Source organism: Venturia canescens, chromosome 2 (assembly GCF_019457755.1).
Source record: "Venturia canescens isolate UGA chromosome 2, ASM1945775v1, whole genome shotgun sequence".
Lineage (NCBI taxonomy): Eukaryota > Metazoa > Arthropoda > Insecta > Hymenoptera > Ichneumonidae > Venturia > Venturia canescens.
The window spans coordinates 6,504,826-6,530,673 of NC_057422.1; the positions used below are offsets into that span (position 1 = coordinate 6,504,826).

A 25,848-nucleotide genomic window follows, 5' to 3' on the forward strand; every position below is an offset into this window, starting at 1 on the left:
CCGCACCTCGTAATATAAAATTTCGTATAACACGCGTGCGAAAAACTTTTTCGTCCTAGTGTTATAATGTACTATTGTACACTTGATGCCAAAGAATGTTACCACCAAATTTTATCAAATTCCGATTATTTTAATTTCGTGATCCACCCTCCTTAAATATCATCGTAAAATTGATTCACTTAATTACGTGCATTTAACATCGGTAGCTCAACACTGCACAAAGAACTGTACCAGCAGTCTATTCTGTTTATTTAAATATCTTTCGTTTTTCTTTTCACAATGATTATATATTCTTATCGTTGCTTTTTATATTCAAAATTGAATTATTCCTCTTACAATTCAAATACCACAACGATTTTTTAGATCGAAGTGTCATTGCACGTATTACAGTAATAATTATTGACACTTCATAATTCACAGGAGGGGGGACAGGGGTAATCATGTAACGATAGTTACACACTTGTATTATGTCATTATTATAAGTAGTTTTAGTTTTTCATTGAAATACGTTTCAAACTGAATACGCTTATTCATATTGGCCTCGGTGAATTACTTTGCGCTGAAAAATAACGTTCGACGAGTTCCTCAATGGACCACCATTTGAGATTCGAGCTCGAACATTCGCTGGACGATGAAACAGCGTGCTTGACGTAGAAGCCAAAGAAGAATGAGATTACAATGCACCACATCATCGTTTTCCAGCAGGGAACAAAAGCGGTGGTGCTTCGTCTAGAAAAGAAGAAAAATTGCGATTGTAAATTTCGGCCATTTTCGCTTCCTTAGAATCGGCGTTAACGGCTAATAAACAATCGTGCTCTCACCCGTGTCTCGATTCATGAAATCCGTTTGGAGTGACTGGTAATTCTGGCACGGACTCTTCTCGTGCATTCGTCCAAACTTCAATCTCGCTGTTTTGCTCGCAGTCCGCTCGAATATTCAAATTACTCGAATGCAAACGCAACACGTTGTTATTTTCCTCACGTGAATTCCTACGAGATTCAGCCTGCTCGAATATTTCACGTAATTCCCCTATACTGCTGGAACTGCTGCTGGGCAAAAGCAAGTTAAATATTAGATTTTTTATCTTTGATGTTTCAAGTTCAATAATTTTAGTGATAAATATTATGAAAAAAATTTCATCCAATCGTTTTTATAGATTTTGAAATATTCATCGTTTGCAAAATAAAGAATTAAACTCACTCCGTGCGATCGAGTTTTTCCACCTCCCATTTTTGAACTTCGGCACTCAGCGAGGGTCTTCTGAGGGTAACTCTTCCTGATACGGAATTTCGTTGCCTCAAGCCGTCCTGCATGAGAAAATAAACTCGTGTTAACGATTGACATTCTAATAAAGGTAGAAAGTGAATTTTTCCAAGAGTGTGACGTTTGTATATAAATATCAATATCGATGAAGCCATGATCGTGCGAGTTAGAGCCAACTGCTGTCTCCAGACGTCTTTATCGTGTGCTTCAAGTTTTAAGAAATACCACAGGCACTAAAACTTATTGAAGAAATGATACGTGCTATTCTTTATGATAAAAAACAAAACTCATCGAGCCCAGATTGATAACTGAAGCTTTCAAATGCTGCGGAGATCGCTCATTAGTAGAAGCAAATGAAAATTACAAAATAAATGTACGTATTAGTGGACAATAAAACCAAACAGACGAATTAATGAACAAAACACAGAGTAAAAAACAAACAAAATATTCTCGTTGCCTTTGTGCCATCCTGAAAGTTGCCCAACGGTCGAAATATCGTTGCTATGCTAGCTCTTCTCCTAGCCATCTAGAAAAAAAATCAAAAAACGTATCTCATTAGCCGAACGAGCGTTCGGACGATTGTGAAGCTATTCAAAGCTGGAAAATAAATGTTTCAACAAGAGTGCTCATAGCGTTCAAGCGTTGCGTGAAATTAACGATTTCGATATTTAGCACCCAAGGAAAATCACCAAACAATATTGTTTATGGTATTCTTGATTTATCTTCGTCTTTTCATGAACTTCGGACAAACGTGACAGCTGAAATATGAGAACATATGAGTAAGCGAGTCAAGAGAGCTTTTTATCGAAGATTCTTCGTAAACAAAAATTATTAAAGCACCAAAGAGAATTTTCTGTTAAAAAAAACTTTTTAAGCTAACCGACTATGCACCTGCAATGAAAAACCAAGCACGGAAAATAAAAACTTGAGGAATTTGTGGAAAAGATAAAAGCGAAAAAGAAGCGAAAATGCGAGCATAACAAAAGCAGCGGACGATTTTTTTCTGTATTTTCGAACCATCGTACGATTAGTGATGGGGACTCCCCGATACCGGGTTCGTGGCATATCATCACCGAGCTCCCCGCTATGATCCTCAACAACGATGTTATTTTCCGTCAGGATACGCCTGCAAATTTGTTGCGCAACGTATGTAGAACAATAATAACGTGCTTCGAGCACGAAATTTGTCTCGAGACAATTTGTTCACAGGATTGGAGATCTTGGACGTAGGATTTTTCTTTGAACGTGCGATTTTCTCGTTTCTCTTTTCACTGCCCCAGCATATCAATCGTTTGAAATTTTTTTTATCACTTTTCGTTTTTCAAGCCATCACAGCGTTATAGGAAAAGGAATTCGTAACGAACTTGAACCAACAATTTTAGGATAAATTGTCAACATTATTTTCGATCGTCAACATTTTTCCCCCAATAATTCGAGAAACATCGGACGTGTTATTCAAAATATCTCTGGGGATCAACGAATGTGGAAAAAAGGAAATGCGGAAAGGACAACAAATGCCACACGAGACAGACTGACAAAGGATTCAGTATCCTCACTTGGTCTCAGAGAGGTCATGAGCCAATTTCTCACATCTGGATCTCAGAACGAGGAGATAACGATCGGCGAGTAGAACCGCCCTGGAGATTCTGTTTTCCTGATGTACCGCGCCGAGAGTCTCGGCTGTGCAGGAAACTCTGTGAGCGCACTGGTTTATCATCTCGAGCTGATGTCTGACACGTTCGACTCTCTCGACAGATTCTCGATCGATGCACAGTGGCGCTAGATCCTATTCGCGTTCAATTCACTCATTTTTTTTTCTCTCATAAACCAATTATACTGAAATTTACATATTTTTGTGTCCTCTGCTTCTATTTTTTCATGAGATAAATATAATAGACAATTTCTAACATTAAAATAAACTCCTGCAAAAAATATTATTTTTCAAAGCCAAATTTTTTTCTACAAAGTTTAAATTCTTTGAAGAAATAATGTTGGTTTTTCTTGCCTGTATATCCTGATGCATTTTCTGAATCTCACAGCTAAGATTCCTCTCCGATTGATCCCTCTGGCGAATAGAGAGTGCTACTCGTCGATGTAACGTTACCCGATCAGTGACCAGACCCACCGAAAGAGCGATGAATTTTCGCTGCAAAAATCAAATGCATTTCAAATTTCAGGATTTCATTGACGTGATTTACGTGATATTAAAAAACTTCGAGCTGACGAGGCCATGATTTCATAAGAACTTTGTCTGAAACTACATGTTTTGTAGCTCGGAACTCGAATGATTATTTTTTAAGACAAAAATACTGACTTGGCTCAAATATGAAAATCACTGATGAAGAAACCTTGACAATTTTTTTCTACAAAATTCTCAGAATATCTATCGATAAAATGACAAGCAAATGAAAAATTCAAGATAAAAAGTGATGAATTTGACTTGAAAATTTAAGAAAATCGTAAAAATGTTGTAATTACCTCGAGTTCAGCCTCGGGAAGATTTTCTCTGAAAATACACAACAAAAAAGAGTAATGAGTAATCATAGGAAAGTCGCAGTTTCTTGAGCAAATATTATTTCACTATTGCATCGCGAGAGGCCAATAATAGATCATCATTGGAATATTTGGTCAAGTAGCTTAAGTTTATTTTCTCAACGCTGCAGGTCGATCGCAAGTCACCGATATTTTTCGCACCCGAAAATTCCTATGAAATTCATCATTTTCCACGGAGAAGGAACAACTTCGAAAAAGCTTTTTCTTGCAAGCTCAGAAATCCCCGTCGACTTCTCACTTTAATTTTTCATATTTTGTTTAACGAGAAACTTTGTTCTCATCAATAATTACCAAGAATAGAAATTATTTGTAAGTTTTAAAGTACGATCATGCCTGGAGCAGCGTTGAAAATTGAATGAAACAAAAAAATAAAACAAGAAGGAGGAAAGGTTCTCCTCTTTCGAATTGTGAAAACATGGCAATGGGCTTGAAGAAATAAATGAAAGTAAAATGACTAGGCTCGTATACCGAAGTTCATCGTTGTTCGGGAGCTTGGCAATGCCAGACTCTTGAAGTCTTGCATCAGTGAGACTCGGGAAAACAGCGGGACGATTTTCTTCTTTATTAAATTCTTCTTGAGATGAAACAACGTTGGTCAAGCGGCAGCGACATTCGGAACGCCCACATCCGCTGTCCGATAAAGATCTGCGAATGGTGTGCGGTTTCTGAAAGCATAAATGAGATAAATTAACTTAAAGATTTCTCGAATTTATTTATTCGCTTGATATTATCGCCACGAAAGTTTCTTCGGTAAGTTTTCATTTGAATTCGCTGTAATAGATTCATTCTTTGTAAATTACTAATATTCGCTGCGAATACTAATGCTGTTGACTAAAAAAAAACCGTTTAAACGAAGAAAAAAAATGATGAATGTTCCTGATTTGCTCTACATAACACTCAAAGACGGAGACTACATCTGTGATTAAAAAACGCGACTCTTTCGACGATCGATGTCATTTGACGATTCATAACTCGGATTCGAACACGGTTTTTCCCTCCATTATAGTAAAATGCTAAACACTTTATAGCACTGGACGCGGTTCGCTGCAACTAAATATAAACTGATAATTTCTCAAGACGCAAGTCTATCGAGTCGTTCCACTCGCTTACAGACGAACTTGTTCGACATAAATCCTGCACTATGCATTATTTACAAGCAAGATCTAGGAACCAGAAATGATTAAGTGTTATTGCCGCAAATGACTCCTCGCCATTAAGCACTTTATTCAGCATGTTTTGCTCAAGCGGAAATATGAAAAAACGAGAACCTCTGACCATAGAGAATTTCTAATTTTTATTCTGAATGCAAAATTCAAAAAATCGTTGGAGAATCATTGGACATGAAAGATTTCCATGGCTTTGGAAGGAACGACTTTCGAAAATTTCATACCCAAAGAATTTTGAAGAAGTCGGAACTCGTTATTTGTTACACAATTTTAAATCATTCAAAGATAATAAAAATTCTTAATTTTTATTTTTATGAATGAAAAAAAATCGTAAAATTTTGACAGCGAAAAACCTGCGCGGGATTGCTCCAAAAAAATTTGGAGTAATTCGAATTCGAGGGATTGAAGGGAGAAGAATCGAGAAAAAATACGACTCAGATTCAAGGCTCGGTGTACGAGTTTTCTCTGAGACAGTTTAAACTTTTCAACTGTATTATTCATTTTATAACGTGATTGCAGGGAGCAAAAAGAGGAATCTACTCGATAACCGTTTCTGTTTTGTTGATGCGGATGTGTTGGCGAGAGTTATCACGGAAGTATGAATTGAATATACAAATATAAGCTCGTGTGTGCAGAAATACATTTATTTCTGCAACTTTAAATATTTCTGAGCCATAATTTCGTGGAGTCTTTAGTACGTGAGCGAGCAAATATTATTTCTAAGACTGAGAGTCGCTTTGGAGGCAGACAAATTTCGATTTTGCTCCCCAGACGTTGGGATTTAAAGCGACGGAAAATTCTCACCGCGTTTGAAGCCTCACCACAAACGGTTAATGCAATATTTACTCTGTAAAAGACTACCGCAGAGTCTCCGAGTTTACGGAGCTTCATACATCGGAACCGGATGGCCGAAGGAAATTTTTCGACTAAATTCGCGAATTCCGTTTACTCTCGACTCGACATTTTTTTCAAAATTTAATCTAACATCGCTAGCGTCGTTTTTCGTCCATTTTCCCTAAGTGCCGTTCTACACAATGCAAAATTTCGCGAATTTATTGACAGCGAATGAATCTCGAGATGAGAAGCAAAGTAGATCGTTTGATTTTCCAAAAGAGATTCGATCATCGCAGGAGTCGGGGACGCTGTTGGTAAGTCTCCAAAAGCAAAGTTTCTCTTCGACACTTTCGTCCGACATCCGGGATCTCGGATTTACCTCGGCTCGATTCCGAGGCTGCACCCGAACGATCCAAGAAAATTCGAAGGTCTGTAACAAAGAGCAAATCACGTACGGACGCACACTCGATCACGCACTCACACGATACAAGAATATCCGTAACAGTGCAGAGACTTAACGGGAGAAACTCTCGAATAAGTTCTCGTCCGGTGTAAAAGGCTAACCGCGACGACCTTGCCCCAGGGCTCCCCCGTGTTTCAGGCCAATTAGCACGGTGCATTAAAACGTGATCGTAATACTGCTTGCTAATTATTTTATCGAATGAATCCAATTGAAGAAATTTCCGTCTATAATAAGCTCGGAAAATCCCTAAAGACGACTGGGCACTCGGCAGAAATTTTTTGCCCGAATTTCCTAAAGATTTATCAACATTTCCCCCATTTTTTTACCTATCCTCAAATTAACGTAAATCTGATAATTTTGTGGAATTGTTTCGAAAATTTGAGATTCTACAGTATTGCATTGTCAAAGTGATAAATAGTTGGATCTTGTCACACGCAGAATGGAGTCTACAAGAGTGAACTGCTCTCTAAATGGATTTTTCGACCTTGCCCCGAGGCTCCGTTAAACGAGGTATGGCTAATGTATAAAGGATACGAGGGATTTCGCGCCAACTCCAGAAATACGTCTAAGCCCCCTCGGTAACTTGATCAATGATTTTTTTAATACCGCATCATAGATCGCTTGGAACTATCGTTTGAAGGTATATCTTGTTTATATTCGAAATATCTGGTTGACTCGAGATTGTTTCGACCACGATTTAAGTTGTGAACAAATCAATCGATCAATTGCAGAAAAGGAAATCACTATTTTTTCAACAAGCTTTCAAATATGTCGGGAAAAAATCTTCAAAACCATCGTGAAGAATGTAAATTTTGTGATAATGTTGGAACGAGAAATTTTCAGTTCAACTTGACAATCCCTCCAATTCACCTCGATGATGATTTGCTTTTCGTAAGTATTGAGTAACAAAAAAAGTTCTACGAGTAGAACCTTGAAAATGTAGGAAAACAATTTTTTTTTATTAAATAGAGTTTTTCAAGCGTTTTCCCCAAAACTGTTGGAATTGCTAGCAATAATAATAACAACTTGATTTCGAAGTACCGGGGAAGGGCTATTTCGGGCAACGATACGAGATTTTTCAGTAGAATTATTACGGAATCTTGAACATTTCTGTGGAGTTTTATTTTCGTTCCGACCTCTTCTGGTCGTACATCGCTACATCGTTTTATAGAATTCTAGCGTTTGAATCTGGAGCACAAATGGCCTGTCGCTAGTTTCTATCTCTGAACGATGGCGACGTTTTAATTGGTCGTTAATTATCGCCGATTGTTTTTAGAGGCACAGTGCGTGACAGTCGGTTCGGTTATAATTAACGAAAACAAAACAATCTTCCATTGGCAAAGAACGCGATTTCAATCTGATGAGCGAGCACGAAGAAATCCAATCCGATTTGACCTATTTGAGATTCTAGCCTTTCTCATAACGAACAATAAAATTGTGACTGGTAACTCTAAAACAGCATTCGTTCATTTTTATACTATTTACGCTAAGTTTTCATAACAGTTTTCATCGAATTCGTTTGTTCGTCAATGTCGATCGGGCATGTAAACATGACCTTTAGCTTTTCTGACATCGTGCAGTAGATAACGAAAGGCAGTGTAAAATTCATTCGACCGTGTGTTCGGTGAATGCGTTTTCGAGTTCAAGGCCCCCTCAGGGTCAAGGTAGTGGATTGAAAATATAAAGTACACGACGATTGATCCCCTTTTTTTTCTGTTTTTCGTCTATAAGCACCTTCGATTAAATTCAATGGTCGAATCGTGCGGTGACAGTACACGCTTGGCGATTACGAGTCTTTGAAAGACAACTCATACAAAAATTGTTAGTTTACATCACGAATTAAATCAGCAGTATATGAAAGCCTAAGAGAGAAAAAAATGGATAAATTTCACAAAATAATAGTAAAAATGAAAATTCAGCATTTGTGTTGAAATTTTCAGGAAGCGATGAAAGAAAAAAGTGAGAAAAAATAAATCTATTTACCTCACGCTTTTCTCGTTTAGGGACGATTGACTTTTTCGTCTGATGATCCGGAATGTCATCGAGTTTCTTCACATTGTTATTGTTGCAATTTTCATTGTTGTTATTTATCGAAGCCGGTGTTGAGGTACCGAGTAACGCGCCGCCAACAAAATTCAAAACGGTCGGTGATATCGAGCGAGTCTCGTTCCCAACGTTACAATGTGCGTTATCGTTTTCTCGTATCGCCATTGGACCGCACTCACTGTCCGAGCTATCCTCGCCGCTTGACATCGCGAGCGCTACTGCCGCCGGTGAGACATTTGCTTTTTCGTCTTTACCCTCGCGACGGATACACGCCGACCCAGTAACGCCGCCTCCGTAACTCGCAGCGTTCCTCTCGTTGTCGTCCCTCGTTTCGTATCCGCAAACGGCTTCCTCGACGTGACCGTACCACAAACCTCCGGGCTTTGAAGGATCGCCTGTGACCGCAGAAATGAAAAGAGAAAATAAATATCGAATTAGCTACGAAGCACTACAGCGAGTGAGATTCTTATTGAATCGGAGAGGCGAATTTCGAGCGGAAGTAATTTTGTTCGCATACTTTTTCAGTAGAACGTTCCATCTCCGCGTTTACGACACCTCGAATAAACCCAATGAACGAACCCTCAAATACAGTCAACAAAAAAAAAAGGGAAAAAGGAAATTCAAAGTCAGACGAGAACTCCAAAATCATCAAACGAATCGTGTCGTTGTTTATCGAGCAATAATTATTTTAAACTCACGATATTACACCCTTCAAATTATTCATCACCGATATTCGGAACGTTTTTAAAATTCTATTAAATTGTAATGTTTTATGGTTTCTTGTAGAGGAATTGCATGATGTTAGCCAGAACGATATGAAGTACAATTATGAAGTGCATGAAAAATATAACAATCCTTACGTGCATGAGTAGTTTGGACGTCAGTCTGTGGCTTGTTGTATGTCAACGAGAGGGGAGGTTTCGCATTGGGTTGAGCAGCAGGAATTTTTGACGTGAAATCGTTGCAAGTTGATTCGACATCGGGGAGAGAAACGCTTTTCGAAAGATCGACCGATTCTTCTTGAGCCATTTGATTGGTCGAGTCAGTATCGTCGTTTCGTGATAGAACTGGAAAGTTAGAAAAATTAAGTTGTCGGGAAGAAGGTGATTTGCGATAAGTCACTCCTTTCCCAATATCTCGGTTAGACGGTCGTGTGAAATCGTTGGCAAAGCTGTTCATGTCCTTCGAGATGGAGCTCACGTCCGAGGGAAAATGATTTTTCTCGTAAATTTGTCTCTTTTCATAATTATTCGAGTTCTTAGCCTCGTCGTTGAATTTCGTTGATGTTGCGACTGGAGCGTATGGTGGTATTTCCATGACGGAGGGAAGCTTCAATTTAGTTGGAGCGATAACAGGCCGCTGACTCGATCGATTCGGAGTTTCGATTTCTGTCAGGGAATCAAAACAATCGTGGCCCTTGCTCGGTGAAACGTTATCCGAGGAATCGCTCTCATCGTTTTTTTCACGATAACTGAATAAAAAGTTTTTACTACTCTGAGAGTTTTTCATACTTTCTGAATCAAACGATTCTTCGTCCAAGCTCTTTTCTTGCTCGGACGGTGCACTCATCAAACGCTCGGTCAGTCTGTAAGTGTTGGAACAAACTCCTGGTTCGGTCTCGTCGTTCAGCGTATCTATGTCGAAAGAACGATCAAACACGGAAATTTTTCGTTTCGGTCTATTCCGCAAATTTATATTAATTGGCGTCTCACAATAATCTACGATGTTACCATTCGGTTTGTCTACTTTTTTTTCCAATGGCTTTTCGACCGCTGCTCCGCCAGATTCCGTACCGATGAAATCTGAATCGTTCCTCTCCTCGGGTATCGCTTCAGTCTTGCTGATTTTTTCACTCTCCAAAGTGTTCGATTTTATCATTGATTCCGTTAACGAACTAGCACCTAATTTACTTGAATCCTCCGACAGTGATAATGTCTTGACCAGTTGAGCGATCGGCTCTACCGTAAAATCGTCGTTCAACGTTGTATTATTTATCATTCCTCGTAACAATCCGTCTCCACCTCCCGACGAAATAACGTAAGTCGATGCAAAATCGGGCTGCAGATTCTTCGGAGGGTTTAAATTCAAGTCTGCTGCAGAATTGTCGACCGTCGTATAGATGCATCTGGACCTGTAATATCAATAATTCGAAGTGTTCGTTAGCGACTTTGCATTGTTATATGGGTCAAATTGGTGGATAAACAAACTTGATTTCCTTCTTCGAGTTATTCAATCAGATTTTTTGTTTTCAATCATGCAATCAGATTTTTTTAGAATTTTATAGCTGTCAGCATTTGTTTTATTTCAAATGGAAATTGAATAAAGTCTTTAGCGATGCGGAATGCATTTCGCATAAAAAATGCACGTTTTTTCTACAAAACGTTGATTTCTATAGTCGTTTTTGTTGAAAACATGAATAACCTGGGGTTTTTAGAAGGCGAGGTATGAGCCGTGTTTTTTTCCTCGCGTTCGTTCGTGCACTGAATTATTCTCTCGAGTTCTTGAACGATGGGTTCGATAATGGTGTGCTCTTGAATCCCGAGGCCAGTCGACATGGAGCAGGAAGTTGAGAAGCGATCGTTATCAGATTTGACGGCTTCACATGCAATTTCGGCTTCTTCGACGTCCCCGCAGTCGCCGAGGGAGTGCGTATTCATCGAGAAAGCTCCCGCAAAAGTGTCCTTGACGCGTTGAAAACTCCAATTCTCTTGTTTCTCTGATTGACGCTCCCTTTTTTCACGTCTGGAAAATAAAATATGAGAAAAGTCAAGCGACATGTTTTGCACAAACGGATTTCGAAACCACTCGCGTCCCGTATCCGACGCTCACTAATCTCAGTACTTTCGATTCGAAATATTAACAGAAAGACCAAAAGCAACTATTTTTTTCTCCCTTTTTTTCACCGCTATTTACATTTTTTTATGCGAATACATCGCGACAATAAAGCTCAGGAATAAACGAGAAATGTCGATGGAGATGAAAAGTGGTTAAAACGGTTCGAGTCGATAGTTCGAACTCGGACTCGCGCGAGCTTTTCCTCACCCTATCGCTCAGTGTGACTCTCTTCGCTAATCAGATTCTTACGCAACGCGACGTAACCGAACGAGAGCCAGTTAACGTTTGTCAACCCTGGGCATCATCCTGAAAACTCTCTAATTGCGACAAATAACCGAGTATCTCATTTGCACTTAATTCGTTTCTGCAATGACGATTCTCAAAGATAAAAAGGAAAAATGCTGAATCGATTGCACCGACTTTAATTCATTAGCAATTCGCATTCTCACACTTTTCATACGAGTATGAATAGCGAGTGAAAGATTTTTAATTTGTTGAATAATCACAAGCGCCAGGATTATTTGAATAAATTAAAACGGAATTGAACGCTGATAATTGAAAAGCGCTCGAGGCCTTGAAAATTCCAATTCGCAAATAAAGTAAACGCCGAAGATGCGCATGCGACTCGTATTAATTAGAGTAATTGACGATCCTAACGCTGGTGCGCGCGATTGACGAGGCACGATTTGAGCGAAACCATCAAGCTATCAAGAGGCGAAATGAAACCGTCCTTGTCGCTTGAATCACAGCGTCACTATAATTTGCTATATACCTTTCGTACGTTCCCCTCGTTTATAAAAATGTACTTGGCAGGCCACGCAAAAACATTCCCACGACTAGTGAGGTTTACAAATTAACAATTTCACTTTTTTTCATTGATTTTCAATAAATTCATCATTTTCCCAATTTCTCTACTCCACTGATACTACTTTTACATATTTTCTTTCAATCGTTATGCAGCGACCATTCTCGACTAGTTTTCAATGAGGAAAAAATCCAACTTCTTTTATTCCTCAAGGTATTTACATGCTTTACGTGATAGTACAATTTCTGAGTCGTTGCAAGGATTCAATTCGAAATATAAAATTGCAATGAAGCTAGCTACCAGGTTTTCTGGAAATCGGTATCAGGTGAGGCGAAAAGACGAATTTTTTATTGAATAATATTTTAAAAACATTTTTGTGAGTTTTTTCGCTTCCATGAAAACTTTAAAACTTTTTTCATTTCCGAAATTGGAATTTTACTATCGTCACTTTCTAGTGTTCGCTATTCTGCAACGAGTGACTCGAAGAAGCACGAGAGAATTTTGACAGGGTGAGAGAATTGGAGGCTTGAAAAAATTGTTGGAGCGAACGATCATGAAAATCGAATGAAAATAAGGCGCTGAGAATAATCCGACGATTCGAGAATCACTCGAGCATCGTTCACTTGAAATAATAAGAAAAAATCACGTCACTGACAGAAACGTTGCGAGCTTGTTGATTAGAAAAATGTTTGTTGACACAGAGGAGAGTTACGTGAACGCCGGAGTTGGTGCACATACGCTTCGCGATATTGACTTTATAAGCGTTCGAGAATTTTTCCGAGACTATTCCCAGTGCAAATGAACCGAGTCGGTTTATTCTCGCGATATTTTGCCAGTCTTGCCTACGAGTTCGGCGTACAAGTGATGGAATAAGTAACAATTCTTTGGGGAATATTTATACAGAAGAGAATTCGCGTTTTCTCCGAAGCACGATGAATTTAAATTCCAAAAAGCTCTCTCCTCGTGTTCGTAAGTTTGGGAATAAAGTGCCAAATTCGGGTGCGCGATGGACGAGTTTCAGCGATGAAATTTAGGCGATTTCCATTTTCCGGGAGCCCACGATCGACCGCCGAAAAACTGGGAATTCAAGTGTCAAACGCACCAACTTTTCAATCTTCCAAAAAAACGCTCAGGTCCTCCGATCCCGTTGTTCAAAACCTGAAATTTCACTAAAGTTTCGCAATTTAAAATAACACTGAATAAATGAAACCAGATCGTACCGGGGCGCGGTAAAAATCACACGAAAAAACGAATGTTGGTTGAAACGCTCGAGATCCCAGAGCTGACTGATGGCATGTGCAAAACTGTTTTAACTCTCACTGAAGAGGGACGAGCACGAGAAAAAGAGTGAGAGAGAGAGGGATGGAACTGAGCTTGGTAAGTACGACAATGAGTTTTCTCCGATATGAAGAGACGGCGGGGGTGGTGCGAGGCAAAAGTGGTGGGTGCAAGATAAATATAAGAGCATTTAGCTAAACAGGATTATCATTCGGTGGGAAGAGGCGTTGTGGGTTAATATCAGTGTTGTCTTTAAATATAGAAGCACGTTACGACTAAATTTCAATAGAATCCTGCCTTATTTCTGCTTTCAAACATTGCCGGAAGTTCGTCAAGGTTTTTTGGGAAAACGTGATGAAAGAAAAATAATTGAATACTCCAATTTATTCTTTTAAGGGCACAAAAGATTTGAGACTTTCGAATCGATAAAGAGAGTGAATATTCAAATTCTCAGAATCTCAATAGAGTTGCACATTGAAGGAAATATCGACTGAGTGCTAAGTATGCTGCGTGCAGAAAATGAAGCAAGGTTTCGGAAGCCATTGAGCAAGAGGGACACTGGCTAATGAGCCGCACGGTCATTATTCCGCGTACCATTTATTTTGCTCGTTTTTTTTCTCTCCTCAACAAAAACTCCATTGATTTTAAACACTTCGAAATATCGCACCTTCAAAAATCATTTTTCCAAGATTAATGAGTATAAAAATAAAACCGAAGAATAATTAGAACGTCAAGGATCGAGGGAAGTATGAAAAAAAGCGTGAAACGAGTTTTCGACAAAAGGAGCAACGAATCCTCGATATCTCGTGGAAAGTTTAACGCGAAAAAACGATTTGATACACGTTCGACTTGGAATCTAATGCAAAAGGAATCAGCAGCATTGTACGAATAAAGAGAGAACGGACCGCGAATATGGCAGAGAGGAATAGGGATGGGGAGCGAATGTCCGAGAGAGAAAATGCGAGCACGAGGGATTTTTGCATCGTGTAGGTTTTGCATCTGGTTCTCATTGAGCTCGAATTAACCCAGTTGTGGCGGGACGATATCTCGAGGAAAGATTACACCCGGTTATTGCCACAATCCCCAGGGCAAGGTTGTCGCAGCAATCTTCCTGGACCTCGATAAAGAATGAAAATGATTAATCGATGTCAAAGCATCTTTTACAGGCATTCATTGAATTATGAGCTGGTTATTAATCGAAATTGCATTCGGAGGCCAAATTGGTAAATTTTTTTCTACCTGAGTGCGGGGGTATTGAAAACGGTTGGAACAAATCACGTACCGCAATGAGAATCCCGAGTCTATTTTCTGCTTATGCTAATCTCAAAACTGGACTTCTATTCTCAATCGCGCGTACGGAATTCAAAATCTGAGTTCCCCTCGCTGCTCGTCCGAAGAACAAAAACATCGTGCGACCATCTTACACTGCGTTCTGCGCTGCAAAACCACGACGCTAAAAACGGTCACGTAATCTTGCCAACGACTCAAAAGTGCGTTCTGTCTCGTTTCTTAATTCAAAATAATACGAGGGACGGTCTTCCGCGAATCGGATGCCATTCCGGTCCTAGGTTTTCTCTCTTTTTTCAAAAATAACCGTAAAGAAATATGCTCTATCAAATTCACGTGAATTCTCATTGAGTTTGATTTTCCAAATCGATTTCTGTCTACAGTTCGAATCCCAAAAGCGAATCTTCGGATCTTGGCTCCCTCGAACGTTTTCACTTTGAGCAATATTTATTTGAATTATGATTTTGGCACCGAAATCAAATTTAGGAAAGAAAAGCGAGGTCATTTGGAAACGATATTTCCTGAGTGTTTATGAGAGATTGACCCCGTCCCAAGCTTCGGAAGGTCGATCGCTATTTTCTGCTTTCTCAGTCACTCGTTACCATTTTTTCCCCTCCAAGACCTTCCACGAGCGACGTTTCTATATTTACTCCCCCGGAATTCAGCTGGATGAGTTATTCCAGTTTTAGATGATAATTCACCGCGAGAACTACTGAGGAAAAAATCGCGAAAAGGGAGCAATGGAAATGAAGTAACTTTTTACAAACGAAATGTCGACGACTGATTTTCGATCACTCGAAAATATGAGGCAATCGATGGGAAATCGATTCTTTCAATTCATTCGAAAGAAAATTCGTCCCGGCCATCGCGTCAAATGGCTTTCCATTGGAGTTTCAGTGAAAATGGAAAAAATATCTTCTCCGCTTACATAGAATTGAACTCGTCCTGAAAGCAACGAATTCCCAATTGACTGGATAGTCGTTGATTCGTGTAGCTCGAATCGGTAGACGCCTGTGAACTCGCGTCCTTCACCTCGGGCTTCCGTACGATCTCGTTCACCTGAAATAAGTTGTATTGCTGTTTAGCGACGAAGCCAGAAACGATAAAATCGCGGAGGAAGCAAGGTCAACCGGAAAGAATGAGATAAAGACGCTCGAGTCGCCTTTTTTGTTATGAAAATTCAAGATTTCTCTTTGCGTTTAGTCAACGTGAACTTTTAAAAACATTAAATACAGGCTGCACCGCCTTTTTGAAGGAATCTTTTGGTATTCGAAAAAAAATGACGGAACATCCGGTTTTTTCATATTTCGATCGACTCCGAGGTCATCTTAGCCGCGGAATTTTGAGTTTTTCAGAAAAATGAGTCAATTCAAAAGTTTGACCCCGGAAAAGTACATTTTCCGTATTTCAATGAATTGTCAAACGTGAAAAGATTTTTTTCTCTCCGTCCAGACTCGTTTTGTGCAATAACTCGAATAGCACGCTCAATAATAGTTTTGACAAACTTATTACCGCATTCGATAACTCCGAAATTTTCCTCAAGAGCGATGACACTTCGGGACCTTGTTCTTCATCCGTATCGTTAACTCTGGCGTCGGGATCTTGGGATTTTGGTATATCATGAGAAAATTTCTGCATCACCCTGAAAAATTCGATTGTACGAGTCAACGCCGTAAAAATATTCTGTAAAAGCGGTAAGAAATCCAGCAAACAAGCGAAAATAAATGAGCAGAAAACTCACTTGTTTATTTCAGTCAGGGCTTGACCGATGTTCGCCTCGTACCAAGATAACTCGTCCTCAAGCTCGCGAACTCTGGACTCATTAGACGCCGAAAATCCCTGGAGCAGTAAATCCAAAAAGTGGATTAAAGAAAAATGTCTTGAAAAGCTGTCAGGGAATTTTTTATCAGCTGTTTTACTCACAGAAGCTTTTAATTCCTCGAACAAGGAATCGTGCAGCGCGTCATCGTTGCAGGAAAGACTCGGCGTGCGAGAGTACAGAAATCCAATTGGTGTAGCCGGACCATTCTGCGGAGAAACTCGTTCGTTATTTGCCTCGCTCGCGAGTATTGATTTTGCAAAATTTCTCATTTTTCTTACAACGATTTCGAACGGAATGAAAGAAACTTAAATGAAAAACACACTCACTCCATCGGAAGGACTTCCGACAGTGTCTGGTGTGCAAAAAACGAATTTTTCGTTTTTTAATTCTTGAACCTTATCCCGTAAGCACTTAAACATAAAAAACGCCTCGATAAATCCTCAATGATAATCAGAACCGTCGCATTTCATTGATCTATTTCCAACAAAATTCAATGATTTTTTCACCTGCGATCGCGACGAGGCTGACATTTTTCCAAAAAAACATACCTGAATACTTTTCTCGTAAGATTCTTGTAAACTTTTGTTCACTTCGCTTATCTGGGCAAGCTGGTCTCTCAACAGTTCGCACTCTCTCTGTTTATCCTCAAGTTCTTGTCTGCACAAGGTCAGTTCTCTAATGCAGTCATATTTTTCTTTTTTTAGTCTCTCCAAGTGTGAGTCCAACAAAGCTATTTGTTGTTTCTGTAAAAACATGAAAATGAAGAAAGTTTTAAAAGGGGATGATTTTTCAGGACTCGTTTGAAATCTGCTCCGCCCTTGAATCTTCCAGTGTCGAATTTCTTACTTCTGCCTCCGCATCGTCGAGTTTTCTCGCGAGTGAATTTTTCTCTTTTTCCATTTTCTGCAAGGCCCATCGACAGTCCCGCTCCTTTTCCTCCGCCTCGTGCAGTAACTCTTGCTGCTCGTCGTTCTCGCGTTCTAACTGGCGACATTTTTCTTTCGTCTGATCGCTGAAATTCCGAAAATCAATAATTCAATGCTTTTTTCGAGTTTTTTTCTCTCGTTCAGAGAAATCCAATTTTGTTCATCCAAGAAAATTTGAGTGAGCGAAAATGAAGTGAGTTCAACTGTTTTTTCTGACGAATGAACTAAACAATTTGGCATTTAAAAAAATTCAGTCAAATCCACAATATTTGTGTTCAACCCAGTGGATTCGGTTCGACGAACAAAATTTGTTTTCCCACTGTATCAATTTCCACTAATTTTGAATTTTGTACAAAAATTCATTTCCATTCGAATTTAAAATCGAGCTCAAACGTTCTTTGCATCGATCGAGATTGTGACCGGAGGCTGTTGAATCGAAGCAAAAAATTTCGAGAAAAGATGGGATTTGAGTTGATTTAGAGTGGAGAAACGAGTGAAAAATCGACTCACAACTTTTTTCGTAGGTTTTCGAGCTGTCGCTGTAGCCCAGCCGAGAGTTCTTCAGCTCTGACGAGATCTTCCCTGAGCATGGAATTCTCTTCGTCGAATCTCCGGATTCGCATTCGTAAATCAAGCGCCGGTACATCGCCGATGCCAACGGCGACGCCACAGCCGCTGTCGGCCTCGTCGGGAGACTCGGGGGCTGTGTCGGACATCGCGCACCTGACGAACACCAGCGAATGTCATTCACCAAACTTGCAATATGTATTTAGCGAGAGAATTTAGTAGCTTCCGTACTTTTCGCGTCTCTACGATGCTGAAGTTTCCAACGTTGGAGTCCAACGAAATGATCTAAAAAACTGTCCAGTAAAAAATTCCAGTAATTCTCCAATTTATCTCCAGGTGAATTTGTACTTTGTATTTTTTCAATTTACACAATTATGATTCGTGAAATAAAAAACTGATGGATAAATCATTTTATTTTCATTCATTTCGTTGGACTCCAACGTTGGAAACTTCAGCGTCGTCGCGTCTCTTTATTATTCGGGAATCGAGACACCTGTTTGCTCACCCGTGTGTCGTGTCGCTGCTCGGACTGTAACTCGACACATTTAGAAGATCGACGAAATCTGTGTAAATGAAAAAAATCGTAGTGTCAGTTATGCGCACGAAGAGTCAAGTTTCTCGATTTTTCGTTCCCGCCGCACGATAAAAAGCTTTTTAAAAGTACTTTCATATTTTTTTGCAAAAATCCCATTAGCACGTTCTCGGAATCGAAGTTTTTATTGACAATAAAAGTTACATTGGAAAATCGGAATATTTGCGAACTGGTGCTTCGATAAATATGGTTCGGAAAAGGCTGCCATAAAGATCCGGATGAAAATGGACGATTGGAAAATTAAAAAATGGCTAATTTCATAGAAAATAAATTTAAATAATATTTTCGAGAATTTATTCCAAGCTTGCTCGAATCGAGATCCCAAAAGTTAATTTCAGCTACAATAATTCGTTTAAACGGAGGGAAAAAAGGGCTCGAACTCACCGACTGTGACTGACTTCCGTGAGGCTTTGTTCTTCCTGCGGCGTTCCCCAAACAAAATCTCGAAATCTCGTTCGTTGTCGCTCGAGTCGGCAGAGTGTTGTTTCTCGTCGTCGGACCTTCCGGAAAAATCATCACTGTACCACACCGACTTGTAACGATACATGGCCGGGCTATTATAACGCTTAAAACACACATTTGCGCGTACGTATGTTGAATTTATGATGCGACGTTAAATTTGAACGGCGCGTGGCACGCGGGTATTTATTTTATTGTCTTAGAATCGACGAGAAGAAGCGACAGGAAAAAAATCGTTTGCATTATTTACACTGAAAAAAAAACCTCCTCGCGCAATACTTTCGGGACGGAAAATACGCCAAAGAATAAATGTTCGCTGCGCGCGTTGTCCGCAAGAGGCTATAAAAGAGTGTGGCTAAATCGACGCTGTTTCGATGCCAGGTGAAAACACAAGCGTTCGGCGCACACGTATCGACGATCCGAAAGCCTCGCATCACACTAAATAATTAGTTCACGATAACGAGACGATTCCCGGCTAGTCTTGCACCCTTTTGAACAACCGAATGATTCGCTCTTAACCGTGAAATTTCACGAATTGCCTCCCCGATTTCAGAACGCCCCGTGTCTGGCGGTTCACGCTTTGTATAAATCACGAGAATAAGATCGAGAGAAAACCTTTTCTATGGAAAAAAAGGTTTTCGAGTGACAGGAAAACTTGTTTTTATTCGATTCATGAAAAAGTGTCAAAAAATGAAAATCGACGGGGCTAAGACAACTCAAAATAATCTCCTTAATGTTCTCGGTTGATCGTAATGTACTCGAAAAAAGTGTTTGGACTTGAGACATCGAGAAAAAAAGGTGATTAATTGTGTCGAGTTTAGATAAGCACTAATTCGCCACTTCAGTAATAAAATCGACCAAGAAATTCGGCTTCGTTGCGAACTTTTTCTTCGATTGTATCAGTTTTGTTGAAGTGAAAAAAGTATTTATTTTCCGTCTTTCATTTTAGAAGGAGAATTTCGTGAGGAAATATGAAAATACTGAGAATACAACGAAGATTTGGTGAATCGACAAGGGACATAAATTAAACAGGCGGCATACGCGTCCCCAATGCTCCAAGTTATAGCTGTTTTGTGAGCTTATCGTGCATAGCTTAAGGCGCGACAGAATAATATACTACGTCCAACGATATGCGTACAAAAAAAGAGGGAAAAGAAAAAAAAAGTACGTTAAAAGTTGAGTACGACACGTACAGCGTAAGAAAATTAATAGAAACTCGATTCATCGAGATATGCACTCCTCGGTTCGCTATTTCCGTGTATAGTTCACGTCGAAGGAGAAAAAGTTGGATTAGTTTTGTGTACGATCGTCGATCAAACGTAGAAACAAATAAAACCACGCCGGTTGATAAAAACAACGCGTGCACTCGCGCCGGAGTTGCTAGAGGTCACTGTATATACCTACGCGTCAGTTTAATTGTCCACAGGCTGCACCTATACCCACGATATATAAATTCAGATTACACTTGTGCAATAACGGGGCTTTATAAGCAGCCGATGAAAAGCGGTTTTTCACTTGAATTTTGTAAGATTTATTATTTTCCACGAATCAGTACTTTTTATTGTGCAAAATACATTTTTTCTTATCGCGTTCCCGAAAATTCTCAGTAGAGTATGTTATTCGTTGAGTAGAAGCGGTTCGGATTCTTGGAATTAAAAAAAAAAATTGATTTTAATGTGTATTGACGAGAATTTTAGGTTAAAACGTTTGTTTTCTATTGAGTTTCAGGGAAAATGCCTTAATTTGGTTTATTTGTTGAATGAGCGAGTTTGAAACTCTAAAAAGATCTATTTCGACGAATTTCGTTGACAAGCGTTGGTTCGAAAGTGTTTACGTAGGACATCACCCGAGTTACTGTTTCGTAAAAAATACCCGGCGAATTTATTTGGTGGGAGGAAAACGTGCTCTCACCTTGAATCGTCCTTGGTCACATTATTATTTCCATCTTGCACGCGACGCTGCTGTATCTTTGTGACCCAACGCTTGGACGCTTTTTTGAACAAAGCATAATTCACCCAACCGTCACCCGAGCATTCCGCGATTGACTTTTGCAGCTCATCGAGAAGATGTTTATCTCTGTCGAATTATCGTTCGATAGTAAACACCGCACGTGTTTTCTTGGATCGTATTACGGAAATCGTTTGCGACATGCAACCCCCAAAATTTTGCAAAACTTGAATTCCATTTCAAATGAATTTATTTTTTGTGTTATTCGTTCATTTAAACGCAGAATATTTTCTGTTAGAAATCAACTTGGGATATTTCACCTGAATATTTCTCCGTGAGTATAACTATAAAAAACCGATCCGTATGTAATTTCGTTACCTATATTTGCCGGTAGCGATTCTTTCAATATAATCAACGAGGGTTTTGACCGTAACATTGCTGGTCCTCGACGACAATGGCGAAAGCGATGAAAACGACGACGAGGACGACGATGCGAGACAGTCGTAAAATACTCTCCGAGCAACTGTGTAAGAAATTTGTCGATACGTCGATATAATATCACACGGTTATCTGTACACATATTTATCATACGTATAAACTCATGCAAATTTAGAAACGACCTGAATTTTCCTTATTTACAAAACGTATCCTTGAACTCAATGAAATTCGTGTGTAGTGAAATAGTCCACTTCCGAGCATGAAGCACGTATAACGCGATGTAAAAATGAAAATAAATATTCTCCGTACGAAGAACAAGACTTCCAGACATTTTGATGGTGTAAAGCTTATTGAAACGGTGCATCATCTTTCCGGGTACAAAAAAATGATGAAATCGATGAAAAAGTTAATTAATAGGCGACTTGATCGATCTTACCCTTTTCCCATTCGACCTGGTCGATCTCGATGAACTCGTTGCTCATCGTCCCTTTTTCTTGACAACCAATATTTATGTTACATCAGAAATAGTGAACGCGTAATAAGTACTGTAGGGAAAAACCGGCATCGCCGGCTAATACTTTAACGAAATTATGTCACAATCGAGCGGAAAATACGTAGCACAAACACCCCTTCTATATCCGTATAAGAGTTCCGATCGAAACTTTTCGCGGGCTACAACTTCACGATAACCAACTTGTAACAAATTTCCACAATAGTTTTCGTCTACGGCTAACGTAATAATCCAGTACGATAATAAATCCGTTTGTGAATATGGCGGCCACGTGACCAATTTATTGTTATTCACTTGGATCTAATATTTTTATTTATTATATACTAGTGTAAACTCGAAGACACAAAATGTTTGTTTACTATTCAGCCGACAGGCAGACGAAAGAGGTACACTGCAAATGCCAGTCGCGCGCGTTGCGATGGTAATCCTTCGTCAAATCCAGGTGAAAAAAATCGCATGAAACGAAAAACGCGGCAGCGGCCAAAATTATTTGGCTGGATACTAAAAGATTATTTCAATAATTGACGTTACCGGTCATTTTGGATTTTTGACAGATGTTTTCACAAGCATTTTTTTTTCGACGGGTTTTAAGCACAAAACGTGTCATCACTTAAATACTGATTACGATTTATAAATAAATTAGTTTTTTTTTCACATTTGTCCAGTAGTACAACAAATATGTTCATTGAATGAAATAAATAAATAGAATTTAGGTTGGTATATTAAGCAGGAATATACGAATGAAGACAAATGCCAAGCGACAACCCGGAGAGACAAATCGAAACTGGTGATCGAAAATCGAGCTTCGTTGGGTTGTGCTCCGTCGATGTATTTACGCCCGCTTTTCTTGTGTACGCACAGCAGCACTGTACATCAGTTTTGAATTTTTCTTTAGAAAATTCAAGCCCTCTGCCTTTATGTAGGGTAACTATTAAAACGTTTACGACACGTCGATAATCGGCTCAAGTTTGTTAGCCAAACGATCATGCGATTTCTTCGCATTGTCTCTCTCACATAGTCGAGTCGTCCCTTCAGTCCTCGCGGTTCGAACGAGGCTAAATCCCGCATTGACAAAAGATTGGGTCTGCGTGACTTTCCAAGGGACAGTATTTCGAAGAACAGAACTCATATTATTACCGAATATATCACTTTGCCCGGGATTTACTCATAATATTGTTTTACCTGGAAATTCAAACCCGTCCAAAGTTTTATTCTTTCGAAAGGCTTTTGTTGTCACTTCATAGCAGGTAGTTGGCCCACCCTTCGTTTGCTCCAGAGTCCCTCTTGCTCTTTCACAAATCCGTGTGCCTTCGATTTAATTACTTTTCGCAAAAAAAAAAAAAATTTATTCAATCTCGACAGTTGATTTTCAGTATGTTAATGTTTTATTTAAAATTTTGTCTGTCATCAACGTTTTCTTTTTCACACGGGAAAACGATTCTTCTTTTTCATTGAAACGCTTCATTTTCACGTGACCGCTGGTAGTCGTAAAAACGACGAAGCTAATATGGAAGGAATTCGATGTAATTTGTTGTCGTTGAAAAAATATGTTCACAACTCTGGGGATTTGAAAATCATCGTTTATTTCGATAACAATAGCCTCCGTATTAAAGACACGAGTGTATTAAAATATCAAATGTATTAAATCGCATAAACGTATTTATTGTTGTACAAAAAAAAAGATATACAATGGACCGAGCTTACTTGCCATAACGCAATGTAAATATATAAATATATAGATGATCCGTATATTTTAATGTGTATATATAACCACGTGTTATTTCGTACAAACCGCGTGTTTGACAACAACGTGTGAAAGCGTAACCAGCGCTCCCGCTAAACTCTCGTGCAAATTCATAGCGAATCGATAATTCGATGTAAGAGGAATCAATGAATGACGAATAAATAAATAAATAAATAATGATTATTATACAATCCTTTCCAATATTTCGGTCGTTACGTTCATCGTTTGGTCGTCCACCAGCACGATATCGAACGCCTCCAAATAAAGTGGTAAATTTTCCTCTATCTGAAACATGAAAAACAAAAAGAAAATATTGAAAATAGTTTCAAGATATTTTGACGTTCTTCCAGAGTGATCGACTTGGAAAAAATTGTTTTTACATGCTGTGAAGTATAATTTATAACATCTGGAATTTCTGGCAGTATTAAATCTATCAAAAAAATTTTCACTACGTTGACTTAAGTGGATTTCGAATCCTCAATTGAAGATAAAACCTTTATTCATTCGATAAATAATCTTTGTTTCCAGCTGTACCAATAAACGAATAAATTCATATTCGCTGTAAATTAAGTCTTTATACCAGCGAATACTGAGTTATACTGGAAATGATAATTTTACTTTATCTGATAATTTGAAATGTATAAAGAACTTTGAGTGAATACAATTTGGTTTCTTACGTGCTCGTAGAGGAAGCCGATTTTGAGTATTGAGTCAACATCTTTTACACCATCGGCCATGTTCGCATCTCCTGTCATATCACCCATAAGAATTATATTTCGTCGGCCTTCCAGTAACTTGAAATAATCGTGATCAATGGAGTGTTCGTTTTTGTTGAACACATGTATAAGTCTTGTGCCTTTGAAACCCAAAACTTTGTTGCCTTCGTACTTCAAGAAATTGGAAATAATTTTAACGTTATCAAACAACACGTCGTGATGCCTTAGGACAGCCTCGACAACATCACCCAAACCAGCACTGAAAACCAGTATCGGCACATCGGCACGGCTCAGCCTCTCGATAAGGCTCTTTGTACCATCTCTCAGACTCGTGCCATGTATTTTCACTATGTCATCAAGCTCTTTTGGATCAAATTCAAAATCACGTAGTATATCATGAGTCGCAGACATCCATTCTTCCATAGCTTCTATTTTCTTCTCTATCGAAAGATTAGGATCAATTTCTATCGGACGGTATTTTTTATACAGTCTGACCGACGCTTCCTTGTAGTTCTGTGGCAGTTGTTTACTTTTAGTGAACATTCCTGGGACAAACATTAATTGACAATTTTGTAATCACAGTTTTTCTTTATCAATTAGTATCAATTTTCATTTTATTCCATTTCATTCTGGAAAGAATTTCTAAAGCGATAGTGCATGGAGACTTACCAAAAGATGACAAGCAATGCTTCCCATCCACATGTTGCTTTGTGAGCGTTAAGTCAAAATCGGTGACGACCTGTTTGAATCAAGGGCAAATTAGAGATCACAAAATTTGGTGAAATTGTTGTAACATCAAAAATAATAATAATAGAAACCTGTAGTTTCGATGCCCCTCCTTCCCGAATTTTGTCGATGGTCTTCAAAACGGCATCCTTATTTTTCATGTAAACATGTTTTCCCTTCAAGGAGGGAATCTGTAAACCACAATAAACAACAAGTTCGATGATAAAATTTTTCATTGTTCATCGTCGTCGTATTTCTCCGCATCTCAATGCGTATCTCCGACAAGAGTGAAAACGATAAAGAATTCGAGTATAGCATACATCCCCGCAATGACATTGAGCCCTGGCATCTTGTGTATAAAAATAAGTCAGAGATAATTGCGCTCGAGCGTGACGTTGCTGTACATATTACGGGTGCAAATGCAGATGCACGGATAGAGGTACGTATTCATACGTATACTGCATACTTACAGAGTCGATGGTCATTTCGAGAGGCATGGCTAGAAATAACTGTACAAAAATCTCATGCGGTCTTGTAATTCTGCATACTTCTGGGCTTCCAACCCCGAATTCCAAATAAAATGACAGATCTCTCGCAGATTGGTCTTTTTCTCTCTCTCTCTCTCCCTCTCTCACTTTTCGACTATCTTCAAGATTTTTCCCGTTATTTTTTTTTTCACATAGGACAAGAGACAGTTGTCTCGAGCATATACTTTTATAACTCACTTCATTTATTATTCCTAGATACATCGACTGATAAAAATGTTTCATTCGTTCTTTTCCGTATGCCTTATCACCATTGAATCAGAAAATAACATGAATTTGATAAAAATGCAAACGCCTATTTCGATAACTGGCAATCTTACAATGA

The 25,848-nt window shown here is 39.0% G+C and overlaps 2 protein-coding genes and 1 long non-coding RNA gene across 13 annotated transcripts; 1 reads left to right on the top strand and 2 right to left on the bottom strand.

Annotated features, from left to right (window-relative positions):
• Window positions 1-223: 223 nt before the first annotated feature.
• LOC122405861 (uncharacterized) lies at window positions 224-21,854 on the bottom strand. 10 transcript variants are annotated; one of them, XM_043410895.1, is made up of 25 exons: window positions 21,718-21,852; window positions 21,222-21,366; window positions 20,808-20,972; window positions 18,822-18,937; window positions 18,351-18,408; window positions 17,789-18,001; window positions 17,199-17,364; window positions 16,901-17,095; window positions 16,679-16,762; window positions 16,454-16,558; window positions 16,272-16,369; window positions 16,043-16,172; window positions 15,459-15,589; window positions 10,747-11,067; window positions 9,186-10,456; window positions 8,263-8,720; window positions 4,285-4,481; window positions 3,742-3,769; window positions 3,269-3,409; window positions 2,820-3,049; window positions 2,281-2,389; window positions 1,721-1,789; window positions 1,201-1,307; window positions 822-1,046; window positions 224-729 (listed from the first exon to the last, which is right to left on the bottom strand). In XM_043410895.1, exons 1-25 carry the CDS (start codon window positions 21,761-21,763, stop codon window positions 531-533), a joined length of 5,007 nt encoding a protein of 1,668 aa, XP_043266830.1. In that variant the 5' UTR covers window positions 21,764-21,852; the 3' UTR covers window positions 224-530. The 10 variants fall into 10 exon arrangements, 9 of the variants coding, with proteins under 9 accessions (XP_043266830.1, XP_043266828.1, XP_043266834.1 ...); XM_043410893.1 differs by having other exon boundaries at window positions 822-1,049; XM_043410899.1 differs by lacking the exon at window positions 20,808-20,972 and having other exon boundaries at window positions 822-1,049.
• On the top strand, window positions 18,218-23,722 carry LOC122405865 (uncharacterized). The gene is made up of 2 exons (XR_006259841.1): window positions 18,218-19,694; window positions 19,846-23,722. It is a non-coding gene; the product is annotated as an uncharacterized lncRNA (long non-coding RNA).
• Window positions 23,432-25,679, bottom strand: cN-IIIB (cytosolic 5'-nucleotidase IIIB). 2 transcript variants are annotated; one of them, XM_043410906.1, is made up of 5 exons: window positions 25,449-25,679; window positions 25,071-25,169; window positions 24,922-24,991; window positions 24,214-24,797; window positions 23,432-23,821 (listed from the first exon to the last, which is right to left on the bottom strand). In XM_043410906.1, exons 1-5 carry the CDS (start codon window positions 25,473-25,475, stop codon window positions 23,720-23,722), a joined length of 882 nt encoding a protein of 293 aa, XP_043266841.1. In that variant the 5' UTR covers window positions 25,476-25,679; the 3' UTR covers window positions 23,432-23,719. The 2 variants fall into 2 exon arrangements, with proteins under 2 accessions (XP_043266841.1, XP_043266842.1); XM_043410907.1 differs by lacking the exon at window positions 25,449-25,679 and having other exon boundaries at window positions 25,071-25,292.
• Window positions 25,680-25,848: the final 169 nt, after the last annotated feature.

Excerpts from the sequence above, each read along its gene's own strand:
- LOC122405861 (XM_043410893.1), bottom strand. The coding sequence starts at position 21,763 with ATGAGCAACGAGTTCATCGAGATCGACCAGGTCGAATGGGAAAAGG. Across the intron at positions 18,409-18,821 it reads ACGGAAGTCAGTCACAGTCG|ATTTCGTCGATCTTCTAAAT; the intron begins GTGAGTTCGAGC and ends TCATTTACACAG. Across the intron at positions 8,721-9,185 it reads CGTCCAAACTACTCATGCAC|GCGATCCTTCAAAGCCCGGA; the intron begins GTAAGGATTGTT and ends CTGCGGTCACAG.
- cN-IIIB (XM_043410907.1), bottom strand. The coding sequence starts at position 25,214 with ATGAAAAATTTTATCATCGAACTTGTTGTTTATTGTGGTTTACAGATT. Across the intron at positions 24,992-25,070 it reads GAGGGGCATCGAAACTACAG|GTCGTCACCGATTTTGACTT; the intron begins GTTTCTATTATT and ends TGATTCAAACAG. Across the intron at positions 23,822-24,213 it reads TCGGCTTCCTCTACGAGCAC|ATAGAGGAAAATTTACCACT; the intron begins GTAAGAAACCAA and ends TTCATGTTTCAG.